Below are 25,114 nucleotides of genomic sequence, written 5' to 3' on the forward strand. Positions count from 1 at the left end.
TTTTCTATTTTGAGACTGCAATCCAGCTGTTCTGAAATGCACACATAAATTTAAACTGCGGTAACATATTTGCAGATTCATCTAGAACAAAGGAGTTTTATTTGATTGAACTGAGTTTGCTTCTTAGGGTGTTGCAATACATGAAAAAGTTTGTTTATATTAATTTCAAAGTAAATTTCAAAAATGCACTTAAATAAATTATTACTACTGAATGTGTCTTTTTTTCTTTATTCTTCATTTTTCCCATATATGCATATTAATTTGTCAACTATATGTATGTAGCCGGATCAGTGTTTGTGTTTCATGCAAATGTTGGTTCTTTATTTGCATTTGAAAGAATTTCAGTAATAATTATAAAAATAATAATAACTAGATGACTTCGTGTCATCTTGTTATTAGATGACACGAATTTCAATGCACAACGCAAACGCCCCAGAAGACAATAGAATAACTCAGTTTTGTTTTTTTGATTTTTGATTTTTTTTTTTTTTTTTACAATCAGGGCCTTTACATAACAATGCAAACAAACACACACATGTTCCCACCACCAACAATAATTCACCAAATATTTAACCATAACTGTCCATGCAGCAGATGATGCACAGTGAAACATGCACGTTAACAGGCATCACTGAGGAGTGACCACTGCATGACAGATGCACTGGAGCTTTCATCTTGTAAACTGTGAAGTCATGGAGCTACTTGAAGCCGGATCACGCCCCCATTACCACAAATTGGCCAATAGGAGCTGAGAGGCAGAGTTGTCCTCCTGGCCGCCATTAAAGAATTCAATACATGAACTGAAATAATGGAAATCTGCTGGACCTATGGAGCAGGCAGAGAAGAGTAGCTGATGAGTAGTCACGCTAGTTTGGGGTGTTTCATTCGTTTTAAGGGTAGTTTTAATATGACGGAGCACCATGGTGGTTTTGGTGAAAAGGAGGGCGGCGTAGCGGGTTGTTTTATTTAGCTGGCGAGCTAACGCTGGAGCTCTGGTATGTTAGCGAATGTGCTAGCAGGCTAGGCTAGCTCAGGGGGAGGAGGGGCGAGTTCCTCCGCTTTGAAATTGTTTCAGAGCAGCTAGCTGCCATTAGCATTAGCATACCAGCATCTAAGTTTTTCTTTTAAGTTTTTGAGCTCGTATTTTTATAGGGCATTTAACTTTTTCCAGTGTTGTATTTAACGCTAGTCTTTCTTCGATTTGTTATCGATGATTATTTAATGTTGAGGTGATGTAGCCGCAAGCTTGCGGCTAACCAGATCAGACAATACATTTCAAATAGGATTGATGAATCGTATAGCGAGAAGCTTACAGTTGACGCGTTCTGGCTGTCTGTCTAACATTAGCTTAGCTGCCAGGCTAGTGGTGTTGGCTAGCGCCGGTTAGAAGTTGACTGTTTAGCTAGCGTCAGCTAGCTGAAGCTAGCAAGTTGGCAGCGCTTTAACGGGATAATTAGAGCTGAACATAGCTTCGCAAGCGAGTTACCCAGATCGGCTATTGCCCCCCGAAGGTGATTGAGAACATGGATTTTAACGTTACAACTACGCAGTGAAAGGATGAGTTCGTGCTTTGTACCAAACGGGGCCAGTTTGGAGGACTGCCACTCCAACCTCTTCTGCCTGGTAAGACTCTGCTCTGTGAGCTAGCGAGCGTTAGCGATCCTGAGAGGCCAGAAAGCCATTTTGGCTAATAAGGCAACAAGCCTTGTAACGTCAGTTGCAGATTGGAGTGAAGGCATCGGGCCTGCAACTAACAAATCGTGATCTGAGCCAACTTTCATAACAGAGCCAGCACATTCTGCATGACAACTATGTTGAAGGCTGGTTGATAAATATGGCACGATCTTGTGTTTACACTGCACTGAGTGCTAAAATATTCCGCTAGCAATAACGTTATTTACATGGTGGTAAAAAAGAACAACTAAACGAGCAGTTTCTCTAAAACCAGCTGAACATATTGTTTTCCCTTGATTTAAACTGCACTGCATGCAAATTAATTGTGGCTGTCACCAACCATTTTGAGAGAAACCAGTCTGGTTTTAAACTGACAGATCTGTCATTGGTTGTTAACTTGTTGGCTGTAAATTATTTCCTTATAGTTGTGTGTTATGCCTTCAGGCGTGATCACCTGGGCAAGTGTAAAGAGTACAGGAAAACTTTCAACAGTGTAAACAAACCTCAATTTTCAGCTTTGCTTATTCAAAGTTTCCTTTTTCTGTTTTCTCAATATAATTGTAGGATCTATACCTTACAATATAAAGCACCTAAGGCAACTGCTGTTTTGATTTTGCACTATATAAATAAAATAAAATAAATTGAATTGAAAGTAATTTTAGCAGTGAAAGCAGTGGCTGGCTTGTTACTGCAGTGTGTTCGGTCAAGATGCATGAAGAGTTATGCAGTAAACAGCTGGAAATTAGCTTTATGCTCTTCAGTTTTTCTCTGTGTTCATTCTCACATTCTCACATCACTATTCTTCTCCTTAAGGCTGATTTGACTGGAATAAAATGGCGGCGTTTTGTGTGGCAAGGACCCACCTCCTCGCCAATCCTTTTCCCTGTGACTGAGGAGGACCCGATCTTGTGCAGTTTCAGCCGATGCTTGGCGGCAGATGTGTTGAGTGTTTGGAGGAGGCACCAAACCCCGGGTCGCAGAGAGCTCTGGCTCTTCTGGTGGGGTGATGACCCCAGTTTTGCAGAGCTTATCCACAATGAGCTCTTAAGTAAGTTCATTTAACCTCTCCACGAATTCTGCAAGATTTGTGATTCTGACATCAGAGTTTATTAGATGAAAATGTTTTTCATTTTGCTGAATTAAATTCCAATGTTATTTGGTGATTTACCCCAAATTATATGTGGACTCTTGTGCTTTTGCAGCAGTTAGTTCAGTTTGTGCCATCTGAACAATTTGAAATTGAAGTGTGTAATTGTTGATATTAATAACAAACCTCTCTAGAGATGCTGTCCTGAAATGCTTGCTGCATTACAAATTTTTCTTATACATTTTTGATGATGCAAAGTCTGATTAAAAATAATTTCTAAGGCCCTTGAATTTGTGGCTAACTGGTCTTTGAATGTCTTTAAAGCCTTGTGAAATTGATTGGCCCTCAGCCATAGAGACGCAGACTTGCATGGTAGGATTAGAACAAGTTGTTGTGCATCACAGTCACCTGACACACTTCTAGATTTCTGGAGATGCAATCCTGCTTTGTTGATATTCATATTCTTAGAGAAGAAGTACCCTTAGGGGCTAACACACAGGTATTTTGTCTCAGGTGTGATGAAGTGTTACTTGTAGAAATTGCTCATTAAAGAGACCGAGTTGGCAACAATTTTTCAAATCTCTCTTGAGCTCCAAACATAGTTGGAAGTTTGAATTTTCCACTATGCAGGGAGTATAGCTCTTGATGATCAGAAAGGAATGGCATGAGTAAGCTTCACCTACAGAATAATTTCTCTGTAATTTAACAAAATAGTTTATTTTCTGTTACGTAAGTCAGTAACTGGGTTGAAGCCTTTTTTTTGGATCGCATGCGGTAGAGCAGCTGTAACTGTGGTCTTTTGGGGGTTTTTTGTTTGGTTTTTTTTTGCATAGCCAAATTAAGGCTACGCATGTATGACAAAACCAAGTACATTTAACAGTGGTTAGCTTTATTGGGGAAAAAAAGCTTTGATTGTTAAAGTCATCATGTTTGCATCTGCGTTGTTTCAGGTGAGGAGGATGGTGAGTGGGAAAGTGGTCTATCCTATGAGTGTCGAACGCTCCTGTTCAAAGCCATTCACAACCTGCTGGAGCGCTGCCTCATGAACCGGGGCTTTGTTCGTATTGGCAAGTGGTTTGTCAAGCCATACCAAAAGGAGGAGAAGACCATTAATAAAAGGTATGTCCTGTTTTTTTCTAGAAAAATTGTAGGATATTCTGTGAATTGTTAAATTAAAGATGACACTTCGCTTGTGATACTCTGTACTCTTAACTGGGGTTCAATTCAGTCTTTTGTACTGATACAAGAGCATATTCATCTCATAGTTTGCTATCTGTAGGGCCGATTAAGACAAAGTTCACTATGAACCAAAGACGCAACAGAAGTTCCTTTCCACATTAAGCCTGAGCTTACACATACGTCAGGGTGTTTTTTTTATAACACAAAAAGACTAATGCAATTGCTTAAGGTAAACATGTCAGTGGAGTGAAGTGCCATGAATTGTGATTGTGCTGAAGGCTAAAACATTAGTCATGTTGGCTGTTGGAGTGTTTTTTGAAAATTCGATTCATGTAACGGGTTTTTGTTTTTTTCCAGCTTTCTTTAATCAGAGCAGAACAAACCATGGAATGTGACATATGTAGGAATCAGGAACGGAAGCACGCATGTGTTAGACATGCTAAAAACAGAGGGTAATTTAAGTGCATGTGTACTGCTTAAATTACGGGGGAAATTCAGCTGAGCTGATGTGCTCTTTATGGTGTGAAGTTAGTATAACAATATCTGGCCTTTCACATTCTTTAATCATTCACATTACCATTTGTGACGCAGCTTGGGAAATGTTGCATGTGTTGTTTTGACTATGCTGTGGTCAGCTTATATCTGTTTTTAGGGTTGAGCCACCCTTTTCTCTTTTAAGTCTTTCTTTGAACAGTGTAATCACGACGAAGTATTGCCTTTAACACAACATCTGCATCTCTGATATAATCCTTAATAGATACATAACTGTGGTCTGTACCTTTTGTATTCATGTACAACTGACTCAGTGTTGGTTCGCCTCTATGACATCCTTCAGGTCTCAGAAAATTCTGATTCGTGGAATTGCACAAGATCTAATGATGTGATGGATTATGGCAGCTTTTGAATAACATCACTGGCATGACACATTGTCATGCTACGCTGTTTCATTTGCTGTGAACCAATCCATCTTTTTGAGTCCAAGCGCTGATACAGATACCCGTCCAATACCATTGTTGAATTAATAAGTTCACTGGCAACATCCAAGTTGTGTAATAAATAAATAACTACATTTAAAAATGAAAATGTTATTGATTCTTAATGTTATATTACTTTGGAATAAATAAAAATATCTAATTAGATTTAATATATAATTACATTTATCTAATTTATTTGGCCCTTTCAGCTCAGTGTGAGGTTTTGTGTTTTGTTGTAATTTACAGCCACCCCGGTGTCTCTGCTCTATTATTCTGTTCGCTGTTTCACTGTGTGCACTTCTCGCCACTCATAAAGCAGAGCAGATGAGACAGTTGATTAAGGAAGGTGATAACAAATTGTTACGGTACTTTAAGTGAAATAAATGGTTCTGTTGGAGTTTTAGACCTAACATAATGAAGAAAAGATTTATGGAAAAGCCATGTGAGAAGGCACTGTTCACTGCTTGCTGTAAAATCAAAATTAAGTAACAAATAAGGTGATTTGTTGTTGTAGCCAGTGTGAAATGCCATTGAACTGCTGGTGCCCTTCATGCAGCGTTGCTCTGCTTCTAGCAAAATGTGCTGCTTTAACTACAGCACTGCTGACATGTGATGTAGTTAATGTGGAATGACATAAAACAAAATAGAATAAATAATTCCATTATCACAGTTACTGATCTCACTGGCTCAAACAGCAGGAACGGTATTGCATCCATAGTTTTCTGTGAAATTGTAAAAAAAAAAAAAAAAGTTAAAGAGAGCCATTTATTGTTCACATCTCTCCAAAGCCCCAAACCGGGCTGTTGTTGTTGTACAAATACAAGCTTGAGGTGAACTAGCAACAGCAACACATAAATATCTGCCTGGTTCAGAATGGAGTTGTGTAATGCTGTACCATAAGGGTGGTGACATAGATTTAGCATCTGCTGTTGAATAAGGAGCCTGGAGGACCCCAGAGTTTCCCGACAAGCTCATTTGAGTTTCAATTTCTTGTGTGTTCATCCAGGGTGACTTTGTGTTTGATGCACAAGCCTTTGGCTTAGTTCCCTCTGGCTACTTTTTCAGTGGTTTTAAAGAGTTTTAGCAGTTGTATAAAAAGGCTGTTGTGTTGAAGAAGAGGTGATTTATTGCTCACTGGTTTTTAGCTTCTGTTTTTACATAAAGAGGTCCACAGGCTTGTTTTGTGGCAGAGAAGCTGCACCTCTAACAGAGGAGTCTGGCAGCCTTGCTGTCGCCTGCCCTCTCTGACTGGTAAACACAGCAGTCTTTGGAAACTGCTGAGTTTGCGCTGTGGTTTTACAGAAATCATGTCAACGAGTACTATTTTAGTGAGTTTTGCTGCCTGGTCTTCCAGACGTGGTTAGAAAATAAAGATGGCATTGTTTTCACATTTCAGTGCTATAAGAATATTCTATGCATATTTGTGCTTCACATTGTCAGTTTTTTTACTGCAATTTTGAAATCCGTGTGTATACTGCGTGCACCATCTGATTGGCGGTATTACCCTTGTGTATGTGGAACCTACCATTATCACCTGAACACGTGATAAGAATCAATGAGGCCAGTGGAATATGAAAGGAACTGTATGGTTTCCATTATCTTCACCCTTATCAGCCCTGCCTTTTTTCTTTTGAGTCATTCCTTAACAGTGAATGAAAGAGAGTACACCGATAATCTCAGTTGCCCCTAGGGAGTTTATCTTCTAGGTGTTTGAGACAAGTGTTTGTTTATTCATTTACTGATGAGCTTCTGTTGTATACCACTCTTTCTAAGCATAACAGTGCCTCTTTCTGTCTTTGATTCACCTTGCAGTGAGCACCTTTCTTGTACATTCAACTTCTTTGTACATGGGGACAGCAACGTGTGCACGAGTGTTGAGATTGCTCAGCACCAGCCTCTTCAGCGATTGAGCGAGGAACACCTAAGCCTTGCACAGCAAAGCTCCAGCCCCTTGCAAGGTAAGATCACAAGAGTTGTGCACAGTAGTCATGCGTTAAATGGAACTAGACCAACGTTTTGGGGCGATCGTGGCTCAAGAGTTGGGAGTTCGCCTTGTAATCGGAAGGTTGCCGGTTCGAGCCCCGGCTTGGACAGTCTCGGTCACTGTCCTTGGGCAAGACACTTCACCCGTTGCCTACTGGTGGTGGTCAGAGGGCCCGGTGGCGCCAGTGTCCGGCAGCCTCGCCTCTGTCAGTGCGCCCCAGGGCGGCTGTGGCTACGATGTAGCTTGCCATCACCAGTGTGTGAATGTGTGTGTGAATGGGTGGATGACTGGTTGTGTAAAGTGCTTTGGGGTCCTTAGGGACTAGAAAAGCACCATACAAATACAGGCCATTTACCATTTGTTTTTAGTATTAAAGTAATTAAACTCTGTCCTACAGTCATCCTGAGCCCATATGGCTTGAATGGGACCCTCACTGGCCAGGCTTTTAAGATGTCAGACCACCCTACTCAGAAGCTTATCGAAGAGTGGAGGCAGTTCTATCCCATCAGCCCCAATCCCAAGGAGGTCCAGGAAGAAAAGTTGGAAGATGCAGACTGGGAGGATGACTCCCTGGCAGCTGTGGAGGTCCTTGTTGGTAAGGCTTCTTAATATGTTTATAATGTGTTGGTTGATCACTGAATGCAAGGAAGGAACAGAAAGGTAAGTTTATTGATATTCATTTATTTAGTCATGCCAGTTGAAAAATACAGTACTACATTTTCAGCTCTTCTTGATATGAGGATGACATACCTGCCAACATTTTGGTCTAAAAAAACCCAGAGTCCAGGAGGATTATGTATTTATTTGTAGGAATGAGGGTGATCTTGTTGGCACAGTATCACAGTAAATGCACTGTTTAAAAAAACAAAAACCTTTAAAACAAACAAAACAAAATGCACTAAGTTCCTATTTTAAAAAATATTTGCGGTTTTGCACTTCAGTCCAATTGGCAGAGCACAGAGAGTTTAGTGCTGTTTGTCCAGCTCAGGGGGGCGGCTCATTCTGAGGGAAAATGTGAGTGTTACTCATCCAATTTAAAACGGTTGGAAAATGTGTTGTTTGTGTTTTTGTTCACGTTTGAGTTAGCAGTCTAGTAAGTTTGATTCGGTGCATAGGTTTCCAACTTTACTTAAATCAAGCTTCTCATGTGCTCAATAAGAATTGCTCAAGTGGTAAAGCTACAGCTAAAATATTGAGCCATCCATTTACCTGTGCCAAGAATAACTGTACATCCTTTGAAGCAGGTTGTGGGTCACCAGGTTGGATTGACAGATTGATTAAAATTGCATGTGGGTCGATTGTGTGTGTGCAGACTGCAATTCATACCCAGTCTTGCAGTTTTGGTAAAACTAGGCAAAGCTTAAAGTTTCAACCCTCATCCACCAGTTAGCTTGTTAGCGTAGGCCAAAATTATGTCCAAAATGGTTATCAGGATTTTATTACCTGTTATTTGTTATAATTATTCATTGATTTGTAGTCACATATTTTTTACTTTTTTTTTTTTTTTTGTGCTGTGATCTTGGCGGCACATATCTTGGTAAACATTAGTGCTTTAAGATCCATGTTGTGCTACATTCCTGCTAATGTCCAAATATTTAGATCAAAGTAAAATAGATCCCCCCCCTATTCATCTAAATTCAGTACATTCTTAAGAAAAAAATCAAAATTTAAAGAATTGTACCAAAACTAGAGAGACAAGATTAATAAATGAACAGGGCTCTGCTTTCACATTTACACAGTACTACAGTCCTTTATTCACTTGACAAGTGCATCTCTTGGAAGCAAATATAGCCTTTTTATTTAATCTATTTTGCATCCAGGATGGGTATCAATAAAACCTCTAAGTAAAGTACTCGACAGCTGTGTATCCCTGTCCATGTCCCTTGCGATGTTTTGCATACAGTTCAGCTTTTGGCACGCTGGAAAAATAACAGTGGAAGGGGAAAACGTGTCTGTTGTCCAGTATGTAGACAGTTTTCCTGAAGTGCTTGTGATTGCGTGTTTATTGGAGACACATCTTTGGCCAAATGGAATCTGATGTCATTTGTGATTTCAGTGCATATTTGTGAGCTGGATGGATACGCTGGTTTGCTTTTATGGACGTCTGAATTAATGTTGGACAATACATGTTAGCAACCATTGCATTGTCTTTCTTGGCTTTCATGTAATCAGTATTCTGCAATTTGTGGTGTGTTTTTTTTAGAAGTTTCAATAAGACACAGTTCTACAGCACTCCTTGCATGCGATTATGGCTGCAACGATTTGTCGAGTATTTCAAAGAATTCAATTATTAAAAATTTGCGACACAAATTCTTGCTTCAGTGCTTTGTTAAAGGCACGGCTCTGTAGTGCGGCACTGTTACCATGGAAACCAACATTTACGACTAAAAACAGACCTGCATGGCACAGTTTAATGTGGAGCCGGAGTCTGTTTGCACACCGCAAAGAGGCAGAGCCGGTACCAAGATGGTGAGCTCAGGGAGAGTGAAAGAAACGGTGTTTCTAGTGTCCAAAACAGCAACACTGTTCTTGTAATCACCATTAAAACTTTTACTGGGGAAAAGCGAGTCTTTAATCAAAGCACCTGATCAACAAACACTGACCTCAAGAAAGGCAAACTTTGTAACTACTTCATCCACCACAATTTGTTTTACATAGTGAAAAATCTCCAGTAAGCCTCCAGAATATGTATTAAAATATGCAGATGAACTTTTAACTTAGTCTGATACCATGTTTAAATTATACAACCTGCTGAAGGCTGATGGCAGCAATCCAATTTTACATAGAAGTGAACAAGGGTGTGAGTCTAAAGCAGGGCATGGTGTCTTCTAGACCAGATTTATTTCAAGGTTTTCAGAACATTTTTCAGATTGAAAGTGAAATAATATAAAATACTGTCTCAATTAAGTTGTGTTAATATTTAAAAATATAAAAATTAAAGTGTTTTTCACAATCCAGAAAAAAATTAAATGAAATGTAAAACTCTGAGCCACTGACCTGAGGGATTTTAGGTTGGACACTGAATTATTGTTAATATTAAATAATGTCTACGCCATCATAACATCTTGTTTTTAGCAGCACATAAGCTTTGCATTAAAGCACAGGGCAAACTTCAGAATGCTGATGTGGTTGCTTCTCTTCGTTGCAGCCACCACATTCTCCTTACAAACAAAAACTTACTCATTCACGTTCACACTTAAACACATGTACCAAAACATATAAGCCTTCCAAGAAGACAGAGTAAAGATTTTTTTTTGTGCCTTAGTTTAGATGGCATATTTATCTTATTTTATTTGACTTTGACTCTACTTGAGAGTATTTATATATTTCTGCATTTAAGAAAATGTTTTCTTTAAAAAAGAAAACTTAATGTGGCACGTAAATACCAGGGGTTGGTTTTTTTGTTTTGTTGTTGTTTTTTTTTTGTTTGTTTTGTTTGTTTGTTTGTTTTTTTGACAAATGAAACAGATGATGTATGCAACAAAAAACACTGCAATTTCTAAAAACCAAAAGAGCTCTTGAGCTCTGACTATTTGTTATTGCTCATTAATAAGATAAAATTATTTCTTATTCTATTAATCGATGGAATAATCTATAGATTACTTGATTACTAAAATAATCGAAAGCTGCAGCCCTACACGTGATTTCGTCTTTAACATCACTTACCATAAATCTGAATATTTCCAAACAGATTATCTTCCGCTTCAAGCGACAAGCTCTTCACTTTGTTTTTGTTTTGTTTTTGTTTTGTTTTTCAAAAAAAACAAGCTCTTCACTTTGTGCTTTACTAGACATTTTAATTTTTTTAATTTCTTTCTTTAAACGTGGTGTTACTGATACAGACTTATCCAGGAAAACCTCAAGCTTTACAGTGCAGGGAGCAGCTGTGATTGGCTGTGATACGTCCTTGTTTATGGAGCAACTAATCTGCCTTTGGTTTGCGTTCTGTTGGTGAAGCACATGCTTCCAGTATCCCCCGTTCATTGAACTGTGGGAAGCCAAAGTCATGGTTGAGATCAAAATCGGAATATTTGTGTAGCCTTACAATTATTCATAATTAAGTTTGAATCTCGTGTAAATTACGAGTGTATCCTGGGAAAACAGCAACACAGGAGGCACCCGACATTTAAATATGGGAAAGCCCGAGAAAAACAAGAGTGTTGGCATTTATGAGATAAATAGATCAGTCTACAGCTATAACAGAGCCCTAAAATGTTTGTTTTTTGTGTTTTTTGTTTGTTTGTTTGTTTGTTTGTTTGTTTGTTTGTTTTAAAGAAATCAGTCCAAATTGTTCTCTCTGTCACTGGTACTTTTGAGAGACACTATCCTTTTTTTTTCTCTTTTTTTTTCTCGTAGAGTGAAGGTGAATAAATGAGTCAGTTATACCAAAAAGTTGCATTTAAAAATGTGTATTTGGTTTGTTCAGTTCTGTTTTGAATTTTCATGCGGAGTTTTTAAAATGAACAAATGTCTTTACTTTTGTCTTTTTCAGCGGGAGTAAGGATGGTTTATCCTTCCTGCCTGGTGCTTCTCCCTCTGTCGGACCTCCCTACTGTGGTCCCTCAGGGCTCAGCCAACGCCTCAGGAAGCTTGTGTGGTGCTCAACAGGGCCAGGCTGCTAACAGAGATCCTGCCATGTCCTCTGTCACTCTGACTCCTCCAACGTCACCAGAGGAGGCTCAGACTGGTAAGAATTACAATTAAAACTACATGTTCATCAGCCTTTATTTTTGTGAGACTCTGCATACCACTGCAGTTGTATTTATTTTTATCATCTTTATCTTACCTTCTCACAGATTATCAGCCTGCCCAGAAGTGGCTCAAGTTGTCTTCTGCATCTGATGGCTACAGCTCTAACAACACTCTACACGGTGGTAAAATCCCTCGCAGGATGGCCAGCCAGATGGTGGAGTCTGTATGGCAGGAGTACAACCTAAACCATACAGGGAACAAGTATGTTTTTGGCCATCTCTTTAAATTTGCATTTGTTCTGGTTTTGCCTCCATCCAGATGGATAACGTGTTTGTATTCCCACTCTTTCTAGGAATAAGTTTACTTCATTGACAAATGGAACCTGTGAGGAGGAGACAGAAAAAACAGGACTCTGGGATTTTGTGGAGCCAGCTCATAGGCTGCATTGTAATTGCGCAAGGTATGTTTAGTGAAGTTAATTCACCAGCGATTTAGTTATTTATTTAAAATATTTTATAGCCATTATTTGTTTTATTCCAAACAGACATAAGAATTCGAAACAGCGGTCTAGCAGCACCTCAGGACACCCACCTTCATCAGGACAGCCTGCCCTGCCAGCCCCCAAGCACAAGCTGGGCGAGAAGCTGGAGAAGGGGGAGAAGCAGCAGAAGAGGCCACAGACACCTTTTCACCACCGCAACTCTGTGAGCGAGGAGCAATCCCTGGAGCCTCAGACCCAGAGGCTTTGCCTCAGATCGCAGGAAGAAGGCTCGTATCCCAGCTTGCACCATGTGGACACGGTGCAGTCTAAAGCCCCTACACTGCACGCCCACGGTCCTCCTGCAGACCTTGTTGGATCTCCACCTCCCCCTCCTCTCAGCCCACACCCCTGTGATCACGTAGAAGTTGACATGACTCCTGGTGGCATGAAGAGCTCGTCAACTCCCATTCACCAACCATTCTACCCGCCATCAGTGGAACCTTGTCAGATGCCACCAAAGGGCTCATCTGAGGAGCCTCAGATGGAGAACATGCCTATGCCTTTGCCCTTTCCCTCAACCTACAATGAAACCCTTGAGCCCACCATCTTTGTAGGTTCTGCCATCAGCCCCAGTGATGACTCCACCCATAATCCATGGAAGTATTTCCTCCTCCCTCAGAAAAAGCCCTCAAACTTCCTGACACCCCAGCTACCTTTAGATAAAATGAGAGAGGATTCTGCAGGTGGTGGAGGAAGTGAAAGTGGTGTAGTCTCTGTCACAGAGTGAGTATCTGATGTCTGATCAGCGGATGCTTTAAAAAAAATTCTTTTTTTTTCTTTTTGTGAATTTAAAAATAATGTATTTGCATGCCTTAAAAATGTCTCTCCCCTACACCCCTCCCAGGTTGATGTCAGGATCCTCGCATCCCCTGAAAGTGTCCCAAGAGCTCATCAAGACTTATACACAGCGGAGAAACAGCCATCTTGCTTCCACCTCAGGAGATGAAGAGCCTAGTGAGGAGCCAGACCCTTATGCCTTCATCGAAGGAGATGAGGAGTTTAGCTTTACTGAGAAGAAGGACAAGTCTGGAGCTGAAAAAGACGGAAACAAGAAACACAAGGTGGGTCCTGACAAAGGCTGAAATCCTTGTTTATTATGATATTTGATGAAATCTACTTTCAGTCCCTGGTAAAGGACATGTTGGAACTAGTTATTTTGAACATTTCTGTGTTTTTATATTGAAGGAGGTGAATCATTTAAACATTTTCACGTCTGTTCCAGTGCTTATTTCCTTCATTTCTCTGTGCTGCATAGTAGTAGTTGCCTTTTGAGAGCACACACTGATATTGCTGGGTATTGACCATTAGTACTTAATTAGTAAACAAAATGTGTCTCTATCACCTCACAGGTCCTGTTAATTAAATTTGCTTTTACATACTTGTCAGCTTCAGTCATGTTTGCTTGCTCAGATATTTACTGATGTAAAGTACGTTTTGGTTTCTAGTGCCAGTACATATACCCTAGTGAATCACGAAAAGACTGTGCAGTCATCTTGATAATTGAGTCACATTTTTCTTATCAAATTCTCTTGTGAATTTGTCGAAGAAAAGTTGTGTAACAAGGATCAGCAGATGATTTTAGATGTTTCAAACCTCACCCTGTTGTGTTATGGCTAACTCTGAAAATCAGCACTCGGTGGTGTGCAAAATAGTGACCTTCATTTTAGGAACATGTTTGATAATCATAGCTTTGTATGCAAGTACAAATAGTGGAAATTTTAATGACAAACAAGTGGTCATGACGATAATTACTGTCATCTTTTTATTTAACCAAGGCGGATGAAGGAACTGGAACTTCTGCAGATGGTGAGAAGTTTATTCATTCTTGCTTGGAGGTTTCTATGTATGTTTATTTGTTTGCTTTAATTCAAAAAAATGTCCCTCAATTTGTTTTGTGGTGTAGATGGACAGTGTCCTACAGGCAGTAAACCCTCAGCCTCGACCAGCCTCATCCACGAGAATGACTTGGCTGTGTCCTACAGCGACCTGGATAAAATCTTCAATTCAGATGAAGATGAGCTAGCAGTGAGTGCATGTTGTGGCATATTCAGGAGCTGATGGTGATGTCTCCTCATGAAGCCTGTTAAAACTCCAAGATGTACTGATTTTGTTGACTTGTTTTCCCCATTGCACAGCCTGGATCCAAAAGAGCTGGTGTTGGTACAGATGACAAGTTTGGCTCTAAAGATACTAAGCCAACTTCACTGGATCCCCTGTCTTGCATAAGTAGGAAAATTAATCATCAATTACTCATTGTGCATCATGGATCATAACTATGTAAGTTGTTGTTTCAAGAGAAGTAATAATGTCTTTTCCTTAGGCTCAGTAGACCTGCACACAATGTTTCCCACCCCACCCTCCCTGGAGCAGCAGGGTTATTCTCCCATGAACTCCGGCAGCAAGGACAGCTTAGAAGCAGGGGCGGGGCTCATCCTGTTGGACGGCAGCCAGCTTAATAACCACTTCAAGATGGAGGTGGAGGAGGGTTTCTGCAGCCCTAAGCCATCTGAAATAAAGGTACAACACATCACGCAATTACCAAGTAGAGAGGAAACTGTGATCATTTTTCTTTATTGTTAAGTGACCTGCGTTTTTGTTTTCAGGACTTCTCCTTTGTGTACAAGCCAGAGATGTGTCAGTCATTCATTGGCTGCTCAATGTACGCCCCCCTGAAGACACTACCCAGCCAGTGTCTGTTGCCTGTCAAACTACCAGAAGACTGTGTGTACACGGCGAGCTGGACCATGGGCAAAATGGAGCTGATACCCCCAGTGTCCAACACTAGTCTCCTCACTAAAGATAGGTAAATGCATATACTGAATTAGCTTTTTCCCATCTTGGATGTGTGATCTGTTGATCAAGAAGGGTTTTTCTCACAGTTTGAGTTTTAGTCTTCAACTTCAAATTTGTACTGAAAAGTGACGTATTAGACTTATTTCCAGCTCTATATTTTTATTCATTCACAGTTTGCAGGTTTCACAGTTCAAAGTGATCATTCTTTATCTTCCAAAGAGCCTAAACCAGCCATCAGGTCATCCTATGTCTGAAACAAGTTTATTATGTGCAGCTATCATGTCGGTGGCTGCACATAATGAACATTGCAATGTATGTAGAACAAGAAAGAATGTAAATGCATGTAAACAGTACTCTTCAGCTGCTATATAACCAAACATCACAACATGAAACCCTAATCACTGTTCATCTTTATATAACAGTAATGTCCCCAGTGTGGAGCCTGACTATAGCCAGACCTACACCCCGCAGACCCACCCGCCCTTCATGTCCAGCAGCGCTCCTCCCAGCAACAGTGGTGCAGGTATTCTACCATCCCCAGCCACACCACGCTTCTCTGTGCCCACACCGCGCACGCCCCGCACTCCACGGACTCCACGTGGCCCATCCAGCGTCCAGGGCTCCCTCAAGTATGACAGTTCTGACCTTTACTCTCCTGCCTCCACGCCCTCCACCTGCCGACCCCTTAGTTCTGTTGAGCCAGCCACCGTGCCCTCAATTCCCGAGGCTCACAGCCTATACGTCACGCTCATACTTTCAGAGTCAGTCATGAACCTCTTCAAGGACTGCAACTTTGACAGTTGCTGCGTGTGTGTCTGTAACATGAACATCCGTGGGGCAGATGTAGGCGTATACCTCAAGGACAACGGCGAGGCCCAGTATATATGCACTTGTGGTTTTAGCGCTGTCACCAATCGGCGCTTTGGCCAGTCAGCTGGGCTCTTTCTAGAGGATGAACTGGACGTAGTTGGACGGGGCTCCGATGCTGCTCGAGATACAGAGCGGTGTTTCGAAGAGCTGCGAGCTTCTACATCACACAAAGCCAGCAGCCTGAAGGAGAAGCCTCCAGATGAGCTAATCCTGTTGCTGCAGGACCAGTGCACCAATCCATTTGCCTCGATGGCTGGTGTGGAGTACCCCAAACCAACTTCAGCCCCCAGTTCGTTCCTAAGGGTGGAAGAGAGAGACTGTTATAACGACTGCTACATGGCACTGGAGCATGGCAGGCAGTTCATGGACAATATGTCAGGAGGCAAAGTCGATGAAACACTAGTGAAAAGCACCTGTCTTCATCAGTGGCCCAAACGCAAATGTATGTATTCTCACATTACTGCTGCTTTAAATGTAGAGTTCTTCCTTATGTGTTTCTAGCAGAAATGTAATACTTGTTTCCTATTGTTTCTCCACTTGTAGCAGCAGACATGAGCAAGCTATACTCTGTGGATGTCCTCCGGGTGTTGTTGTCCCTCCAGCCTGTGCTGCAGGACACCATTCAGAAGAAAAGGAGTGTGCGCTCTTGGGGCGTTCAGGGGCCACTTACCTGGCAGCAGTTCCATAAAATGGCTGGGAGGGGATCATATGGTGTGTCGAAAGCGTTTTTTGTCTGTTTGTTTGTTTTATAGAGATAAATAGACTATTGTGGAAGTTTATGGCTTTGTTGTCTTCAAAGACACTAACTTGTCTCCTTATCTTCACAGGTACTGATGAGTCTCCTGAGCCTCTGCCCATCCCAACCTTTCTGGTTGGTTACGAATATGATTTTGTGGTACTGTCTCCTTTTGGGTTGCCCTACTGGGAGAAGCTTCTCCTGGATCCTTTTGGTTCCCAGAGGGATGTGGGATATGTTGTCATTTGCCCTGATAATGAGTCTCTGCTCCGCGGGGCCAAGACCTTTTTCAAAGATCTAAGTGCAATGTATGAGGTATGCACCTGGCAGTTTATTAAACTCACCCTTCCTGTGCTGACATGTCTACAGAAACAGTTTTGTAGCTCTGCAAAAGTGATTCACACTGTTGCACTCTCTTTTCTTTTCTTTTTTTCCTCGACAGGCGTGCCAGCTGGGGCAACACAGGCCCATCTGCAAGAGTCACCCAGAGGGCATATTGAAGGTTGGCACCAAAGAAGGCAGGAGCATGACAGAGCAGCCTCTTAGTGACTGGTTCGTTAAGATGGCTGCCAGAGAAGGAAACAATGAAGCCTTTAATAAGCTCAAACTCTTTGCTCAAGTGTGCTGCTATGATCTAGGTAATGTGATTGCTTGTAGTGCTGAAAACCTAAAGTAAGTAAAATCGCATGGTTTGTATTTGTATGTATCATTTTTATTTTGGGATCCATTTCAGCTCCATACCTGTCAGAGCAGTCTTTGGATAGCTCTCTGTTGACCCAGCGGAACCCTACCACAGCCGCCACCCCCTCCTTCCAGACTTCTAGCTCTTCCAGCACTTCATCAGGACTCCAGAGCACCAACACTACCGGCTCCAACACCAGCTCTGCCCAGCCTGCCCAGGTCAACAGCACCCCTCCCTCTTCATCCTCAGGCTCACAGACTATCGGGGGAATGACCTCAGCCAAGCCAAGTTCCTTCTCGCCATTTGGAACAGCAGGCTTGCAGGGTGGAGCGTCTCAGAATGGACCCCAGCCAAACTCGCAGGGCACAGGGGGCCTGGCTGAAAATGGATCGTCTGCTTACCAGTCTCAAGGACCCACTGAGAGCCCAGAGAGGTAGTTAGATCTGCTGTTACATCACCTGGCCAAAGGACCAGTGACCTTATGCCGTGACTAGGCGCCTGTTGTCTTATCTCTCCATATTTCCCAAAAATTGTTACAGAGTCATATTTGTTTCTGGGTTTTTTATGCACGGTCACTTGGGATCTGTGACGGTTCATGAGCCAGATTATATTTTGAATCTTTTCCTAGCAAATGCCAGTTTGCTCATTTCAATTCTTTCTATTTGACAGAATATCTCAAGTAGTAGAACGTTGTAGTTTGCTACTTAGCTCACAAGCCTTTTCATAACTGGTATGCATTCATGGCAGAGATAACCAGTGCCGAGTTATTATTTTAAGCTGAGATGGAGATCGTTTCTACAACTGCTTTACAAAGACAATCTGATAAAAACACACTGACGTGCTCAGTACCTCGACAGTTCTGTGAGACACCTTCTTTCAAAGGTCACCAACACGTACACATGGTCTGTTTGATATATGGGGTTTTTAGGCATTCATTGACCAAATAGTCTTATCGGTTGTAGATTATATTTAAGGTTGATGAATGACCACATTGGTAACACTGCATAATCAGCAGGGAAAGTTCATCCTCTGGCTAAAAAAGTATTGTGTGTCACGTGTTTTGAAGGCAGTATAATATTAGTGAGATCTGAAGTTTTGTTATGGCAAAACACATCTCATGAGCGCTGCGTGTCTCTACTTTCATCTCAGTAATTTTATTTTTACATTTCTTCCGATGGGAGCTGCGCCTGCCAAGATTTGGCTTGAGCCATTTTCATACATGATATTTGGAAAGTTTCTTTCACATGTAGCACACAGCAGGCACAATTATACTGGAAATACTGGAGTTTATGTCAGGGAGCTACCTAAATAAAGTGTGCACGCGGCTGTATACAAACATCCATTTGCTGGAGATAAATACACTGAACAACTACAAAGTGTGGATCAACAGAGCCCAGAAAAGTGTGGACTTTGTAGTTGGGCTGGCAGGTTAAATAGTGGCTAATATCTAATCTGACTGCTCTGAGTGTTAATTTTTGTTTTTTCATGTGCATGTCTTTCTAGTAATGTCTACAAAAAGGTTAAGGCTGCACAGGACGCATGCAAAAAGCTTCAGTTGCACACTGTGGACAGTAATATGAACATTATTGACAGATCTGATGAAGATAATTTCTTGGCCTGTTTCAGTAATTATCTGCCTAATTTTTAACAGCACAATGGAGAGAGACAAAGTGGGTAAGCCAACAGACGGAGAGTCCCATGCTGTGTCTTACCCGCCTGCTATAGTGGTGTACATCGTCGACCCCTTCAGCTACGAAGACACAGACAGAGAAGTCCATTCGAGTACCTACACGATGGGCCTACTGCGCTGCTACATGGAAATGCTCCACATCTTGCCTGCTTGCATCAGAAACTCTGTCTCTGTGCAGGTAGAACAGCACTCTTAATAGTTTTAAAATTTCATAACTGCAGATTAAAGATGCGGCTAAATATTCTGCGTAGTGTATAAAAGAACAGACTCCAAAGGTCAAAGATATTTCACAAAATAAATTATCTAAATATAATCTACAGTTTAATAACATCTGCTCAGTTTTCTACTTTGGTTATAATAGAGAGGGTTACCAGCTGCCACAAAGGGAGGTGAGAAGGAGCGGGGGAATCATTAGCAGGCACTAATGGAGGTGGTAACTGCCACACCTGTGATATAGTGGCACAAGATTGCATCAGTATGCCAGAGGGAGTTCTGAAACACAAGAGGCGTGAATGTGCTAATGGTTTCAGTACAGCAGCAGCATAACGGTGTGGGCTAATATCCATTCAGTCCTATTGCTGCAGACATGCTAATCTCTCAGATGTGCTGTCATTAACTCTTCCTTCGAGCTAAGACGTGGCAGTATTCTTAGTTTAGTAAACAAACGGTTTGGTTTGACCTCCGTCTTCTATGAACAATATAAGATTAAAGACATCCGCACTTCTTATCATAATTATAATTACCATAATCACTCACACTTGCCAGTGTAGTAACAGTACTAGTAATGTGGTGCAGATGTTTACAAGTACTGATGTGCACAAAGTCTTTTCACAAAGTTTTAATATTTGTGGGGAGAAACATTTGATCACTCAAATATATCTGCACAGATTTGAAGGTGTGGATGCCTTTCACTGGGAGCTACAGAGGCTGTTACAGCGTTCCTGTGGATTAATACTTTTAAAACCAATTCTGATCTTTGGATGAAGCAGAAATTTCACGTTGGGATTAAACTTACTTACAGCAGTGTAGTTTTTGAAGGTCAGGGTTCACTAATGTTTCTTTCACCACAAACTATTACTAAAAAGTGGGTAATTGTCAGAAAGACCTGTTTTGAGATTTCCATGTCCATGAATTATCTTCTACAACACAACCCAGTCAGTAACACAGAGAAACTTTCAGTAAAAACAAATGTGTAGTGAAGCTTAAGTCTAACAAATCTATAAACATCCAGCACTACAGGCTGTCCTAAAATGCCTTTTTTCCCCCTCTTGTGTCAGATTGTTCCCTGCCAGTATCTGCTCCAGCCGGTGCACAGCGCAGGGCGCCACGTCTACAGTCAGCACCTCAAGTCGCTGGCTTTCTCCGTGTTCACTCAGTGTCGTCGGCCTCTTCCCAACTCCACCAATTTCAAGGCTCTGACGGGCTTTGGTCCCGGTCTTGCCATTGACATGGCACTCAAGAACCCAGAGGTAACTACCCTGATGCTGAACTTCTGAGTTTTGTTGAAGCTGTATGTGTACAGACAATTATGCTGTTGTACCTTCTGTCACTCTCAACTTGAATATGTTTTCTTTTGTGTTTGTGTGCTGTGCAGAGGCCTGAGTGTCTGCGTCTCTACACGCCACCCTTCATTTTGGCTCCAGTGAAGGACAAGCAGACTGAGCTCGGGGAGACGTTTGGTGAAGCATCGCAGAAGTACAACGTCCTGTTTGTCGGCTACTGTCTGTCACATGACCAGCGATGGTTGCTGGCCTCCTGCACCGATCAACACGGAGAACTGCTGGAGACCTGCATCATCAGCATCGATGTGCCGAACAGGTGCCTGTTCACGAAAGATTTACCTCAGTACCGCAGAATCAGTTTGGTTATTGATACCTGAGTGTTTGTAGTTAAGTGTAAAACAATCTTAGTTAACAAAGACTAAATATGATAAATGTCTTTGTTTTAAGACTGAAATGAAACATTTTTAAACAATAAAGGCTAAACCCACTGTGGAAAGTAAATGACACTAAATTCAACTGAAAGGTAGAGAATCAAAAGTAATTAAAAAGCAAAACTACCTCATAAATGCATGTCTGTATTATTGTTGCTGCAGGGCTCGCAGGAAAAAGGGCTCAGCCCGACGGCTGGGTCTGCAGAAGCTGTGGGAGTGGTGCCTCGGCCTGGTGCAGCTCACGTCACTGCCATGGAGGGTCGTTATCGGGCGGCTTGGAAGGATGGGGCACGGCGAGCTGAGAGGTACACACTTCAACAGTGTCTGCAGAGCGGGCAGTTTATACACACACACACACACTTATGTGCTTGTGTCTTGTCTGTTTCAGACTGGAGTATTCTGCTGAGCAGGAGGAACTTGCAGTCCCTCAGCAGGCGACTGAAGGAGACGTGCAGGATGTGCGGCATATCTGCTGCTGACACTCCCAGCATCCTTAGCGCCTGCTTAGTTGCCATGGAGCCTCAAGGTTCCTTTGTGATTATGCCAGGTAAAAGAAATAATATTTAAAGTTTGGCTAGTTTCACTTCATTTACAAAAAGCCTGTAAATCTGACAGCGCTCTCCTTCGTCTCGTCTCTGCAGACTCAGTGTCGACAGGCTCCGTGTTTGGTCGAAGCACCACCCTTAACATGCAAACATCGCAGCTGAGCACCCCTCAGGATACATCCTGCACACACATACTGGTATTCCCCACGTCAGCCATGGTGCAGGTCAACACTAACACTTCAGAGCCCATCGACATCGACACCTTTAACCCAATAAATCCCGGTATGTTTTCACAGCTCACAGAGCTGCTACAATATATTTCTGCTCAAAGCTGGAAAGCCAGAATGACACATTTTTCCCTCTCTGCAGATGGATCAGAGGGAATGAACATCTTTGATTTGTTTGAACAAGACATGGATCCAGACTTCATCAACATCCTGCCCAACTCCCCCACAACCTCCCCTGTTCACTCCCCGGGCCCCCAAGGGGGAGATGGAAGCAAGGTCTGCCACCTTTTTCACGAAATCACTCGTCAATATAAAATGTCAGATACAGACTTTAAGATTATTAACAGGCTGTGATGTATGAACCACTCGGCAGTAATTAAACAACTTCTTCTGTTTTTCGTCCTCAACTTAATAGTTACATTAAAAAAAAGTTAAGAAAAGAAAAGCATGCTAATGAGCAAAAAAAATTAGGTGCCCCTTGGTTATGAAAATATGATGCCTGTTTTGGCTGCAGCGATGCTCTGATCGATGACTTTATCACCTTCGTTTCGCAGGGTCAGAGTACAGATCGGATGGAGTCTCACGAAGAAGCGCTCAACATCTTGCAGCAGCCGATGGCTTTGGGTTACTTTGTCTCCACAGCGAAGGCCGGACCGCTGCCTGACTGGTTCTGGTCAGCCTGCCCCCAAGCCAAGAACCAGTGCCCACTCTTTCTCAAGGTGACTCATATCTGTACTGCTAAAATTTTATGTTTATGAAGTCTTGAGTAATCACAATAATGCCGTTCTTCAACAAAATGCCTCTTTGTCGTCGTTGCTCTGACCTATCGACAGTGCTGCTTGTTTGCTGGTTTAAGAATACTGACTCTTTTACATCAGTTGATGAAATAATGCGATTTTACAGCTCTACATGCAGATGTGTTGAACCTGAAGACTCTGATTTCATTTGTCTCTTTCTTTTCCAGGCCTCTCTTCACCTGCACGTGTCTTCTGTCCAATCAGATGAGCTTCTGCACAGTAAACACTCCCACCCCCTGGACTCTAACCACACCTCTGATGTGCTCAGGTATGAACTGTAACCAAACTCAATTTTTTAATAATTAGAAAGACATTTGTTTCACTCTCAGCTTTATTAACATTTCCATGTCCTCCTCCTTCATGCCAGATTTGTTCTAGAGCAATATAACGCCCTCTCCTGGCTGACGTGCGACCCTGCCACCCAGGACCGGCGCTCCTGTCTGCCTGTTCACTTTGTGGTGCTCACCCAGATGTACAACTTTATCATGAACATGCTCTGAACTCTAATGGGATCAAACTGCTGAGATTTGATTGGAGGGATCGCTCAGACATGTTGTGGATTTCCTGCTACAAAGACACCCCGACACTCGAAAGGACCTCACACTCCATCAGGGTAAATGTGGACGAAGCACCCTCCTCTTCCTCCTCGTCCTGGTGTATCTCTCAGAACTCTAACTGGAAGTTTCCAATGAATCAATCAGATGCCAAGAATCCATTTTATCACTTTGGATGATCAAGGGACATTTCATAAAGGAGAAAAATGTCTTTTTAATGACTGTAGATTGCAATCTATGAGATTTTATCATAATGAAATGCCTGCATATATTATTTATTGTAAGTTTTTAAATGTGGAATTTTTAATGCTTAATATCTTTTATATATTACAAATCCTAGAGGGTGTGTACATCTCACTGTACAGGAATTGGTATCAAAAGTGTAATTTTTCTCAAATACAAAATGAAAATCCTGTTCAAGTGAATTTGCTGTAGATTGCTTTTAGAATATTATTTTTTCAAAGGGGTACAGACCTTTCTATTGCCATGCTGTAATAATGAAGTAAAAGCTGGCCTGGGCATTTGTGTCCCACCCAATGAGTGGATGAGACTTACCTCTCTGTCTACTTTGGCTCCAGAGTCTCTTGCACAGTAACTCAGTGAGCTCTGAAGAGGAATTAAAAGGTACATTGTCAGATTATATATTTTATATAACAGATTTAGGTAACTGTGTGTGTATATGTGTACATAGTAATTGTGTGCCGCTACTGATGGTGCAGCTTCTGTTTTAGGAATAAAGTGTCTACCTTACTGTCTTCGTCTTTATCTTTGTAGCTGCTTGCAGCTGTCATAGTCTTTTGTATATAAATACAGCCTCAGATGAACAACAACGATACATGTGGCATGCTGCCTCATTAGTTGACAAAACCAGTGTGTAAAAATTAATTACATACTGACTGTATCCAAAGGAATTAAGAGGACAAGAAGCAGTCAGTCAAATGTACTTATTTAGTGATTGTCAGCAAAACGGAAGAGTGTTGGACAGTTTGCTGGTTTGGAGTAGTGATGTGTGTTAAAATGATACTGAGGAAGAAGGACATCAACGGTGCTCTTAATGAACTAACCATCAATCTGGAAATGGCATTAAAATCTTTCCCAAACAGTGAACAAAGGATAAAATGTTCAAGACTATTCACAAATTCAGCCGAGCAACGCTCAGAGAAACTGCACAACACAACACAGGCACTACCTCTCAGAGTGTAAAGGCCTCAGCATGTTAAAGTTCATGACAGCACTGTTAGGAGCGTTGCCAGCAGAAAGTCCCTTGTCTCTAATAACAACATGGCAGCACAGCTCAGGTTTGCAAAGTTGCATCTGAATAAATTAGAATGAAGTGGAGATGCTCAGCTGTAACAGACAGGGCAGAATATCAGCCTCACACTAACTTAAGCACAGTGGTGCTGATATGGGGTTGTTGGCCGGTCACAGGGCCTGGGTAGCGGGGCTATGACAGAGAACTAGGGGCACAGAAGGGGGGAAAAAAATTCAGATTAAAGTCTAAATACTTGCTAAGAAGCGGTCTTGTGATATAAATCTTCTCTACTGCACGAGGCTGACCATCAGTTGTCTTTGCGTCTATCTGCTGTCAGCCGTCTCATGTTGCGCAAATCTGCCAACTTTTCCAGGTTTATTTAGGTTTTTCCTTCTGACCAGATGCAGCTTTTAACGCCATCTCTTCTGAGCCATTATTATTACTACACTGTGTTTATGTGTTAAAAGATAAAATAATTTCTTTGTTATTGAAACTGATTCTGAAGGGCTTCACAATTCTCTAAATATTATTTCGACTTTATTTGCAAAAAGAGCAATGGCTTTTTTTTTTCATAATGTGTCCCTAACGCGCCTTTGTAGTCCAATAGCTAAAGCTTGGCCCAAATTGGGTCATCTTAAGGTTATTGTTAACAGTGGTTCTATAAGCTTCTGAATCATGGGGTAAGTAAGAATAAAATAGAATTAGTCTAGGAATTTAAAACTAATAATAACTAAAATATTAAGCAACATATATGCATACACATATACATGCTGACACTCTATATTTATTTTACGTCTAAAGCACTTTACACAAGAAAAAACAGGTGCAAATCAGAAAATCAAACTGAAGAATGAGCATTACCATAAAGGCAATTTAGGCATGAAGCTGATCACTGAAACCCAGA

At 41.5% G+C, this 25,114-nt stretch overlaps 1 protein-coding gene across 1 annotated transcript; it reads left to right on the forward strand.

Moving 5' to 3' along the window:
- The first annotated feature begins 748 nt into the window (after positions 1-748).
- LOC146503471 (mediator of RNA polymerase II transcription subunit 13-like) lies at positions 749-23,708 on the forward strand. The gene is made up of 30 exons (XM_085183989.1): positions 749-1,623; positions 2,488-2,722; positions 3,712-3,880; positions 6,727-6,872; positions 7,296-7,493; positions 11,391-11,585; positions 11,695-11,851; positions 11,943-12,050; positions 12,135-12,854; positions 12,976-13,192; positions 13,907-13,937; positions 14,035-14,156; positions 14,267-14,357; positions 14,452-14,648; positions 14,735-14,934; positions 15,347-16,236; positions 16,338-16,505; positions 16,622-16,845; positions 16,973-17,168; positions 17,264-17,645; positions 18,864-19,080; positions 20,180-20,371; positions 20,497-20,720; positions 20,998-21,140; positions 21,224-21,382; positions 21,477-21,662; positions 21,750-21,883; positions 22,162-22,326; positions 22,572-22,672; positions 22,772-23,708. The coding sequence occupies exons 1-30, from the start codon at positions 1,558-1,560 to the stop codon at positions 22,902-22,904; spliced, it is 6,366 nt and encodes a 2,121-aa protein (XP_085040115.1). The 5' UTR covers positions 749-1,557; the 3' UTR covers positions 22,905-23,708.
- Positions 23,709-25,114: the final 1,406 nt, after the last annotated feature.

Source organism: Neolamprologus multifasciatus, chromosome 14 (assembly GCF_963576455.1).
Source record: "Neolamprologus multifasciatus chromosome 14, fNeoMul1.2, whole genome shotgun sequence".
Lineage (NCBI taxonomy): Eukaryota > Metazoa > Chordata > Actinopteri > Cichliformes > Cichlidae > Neolamprologus > Neolamprologus multifasciatus.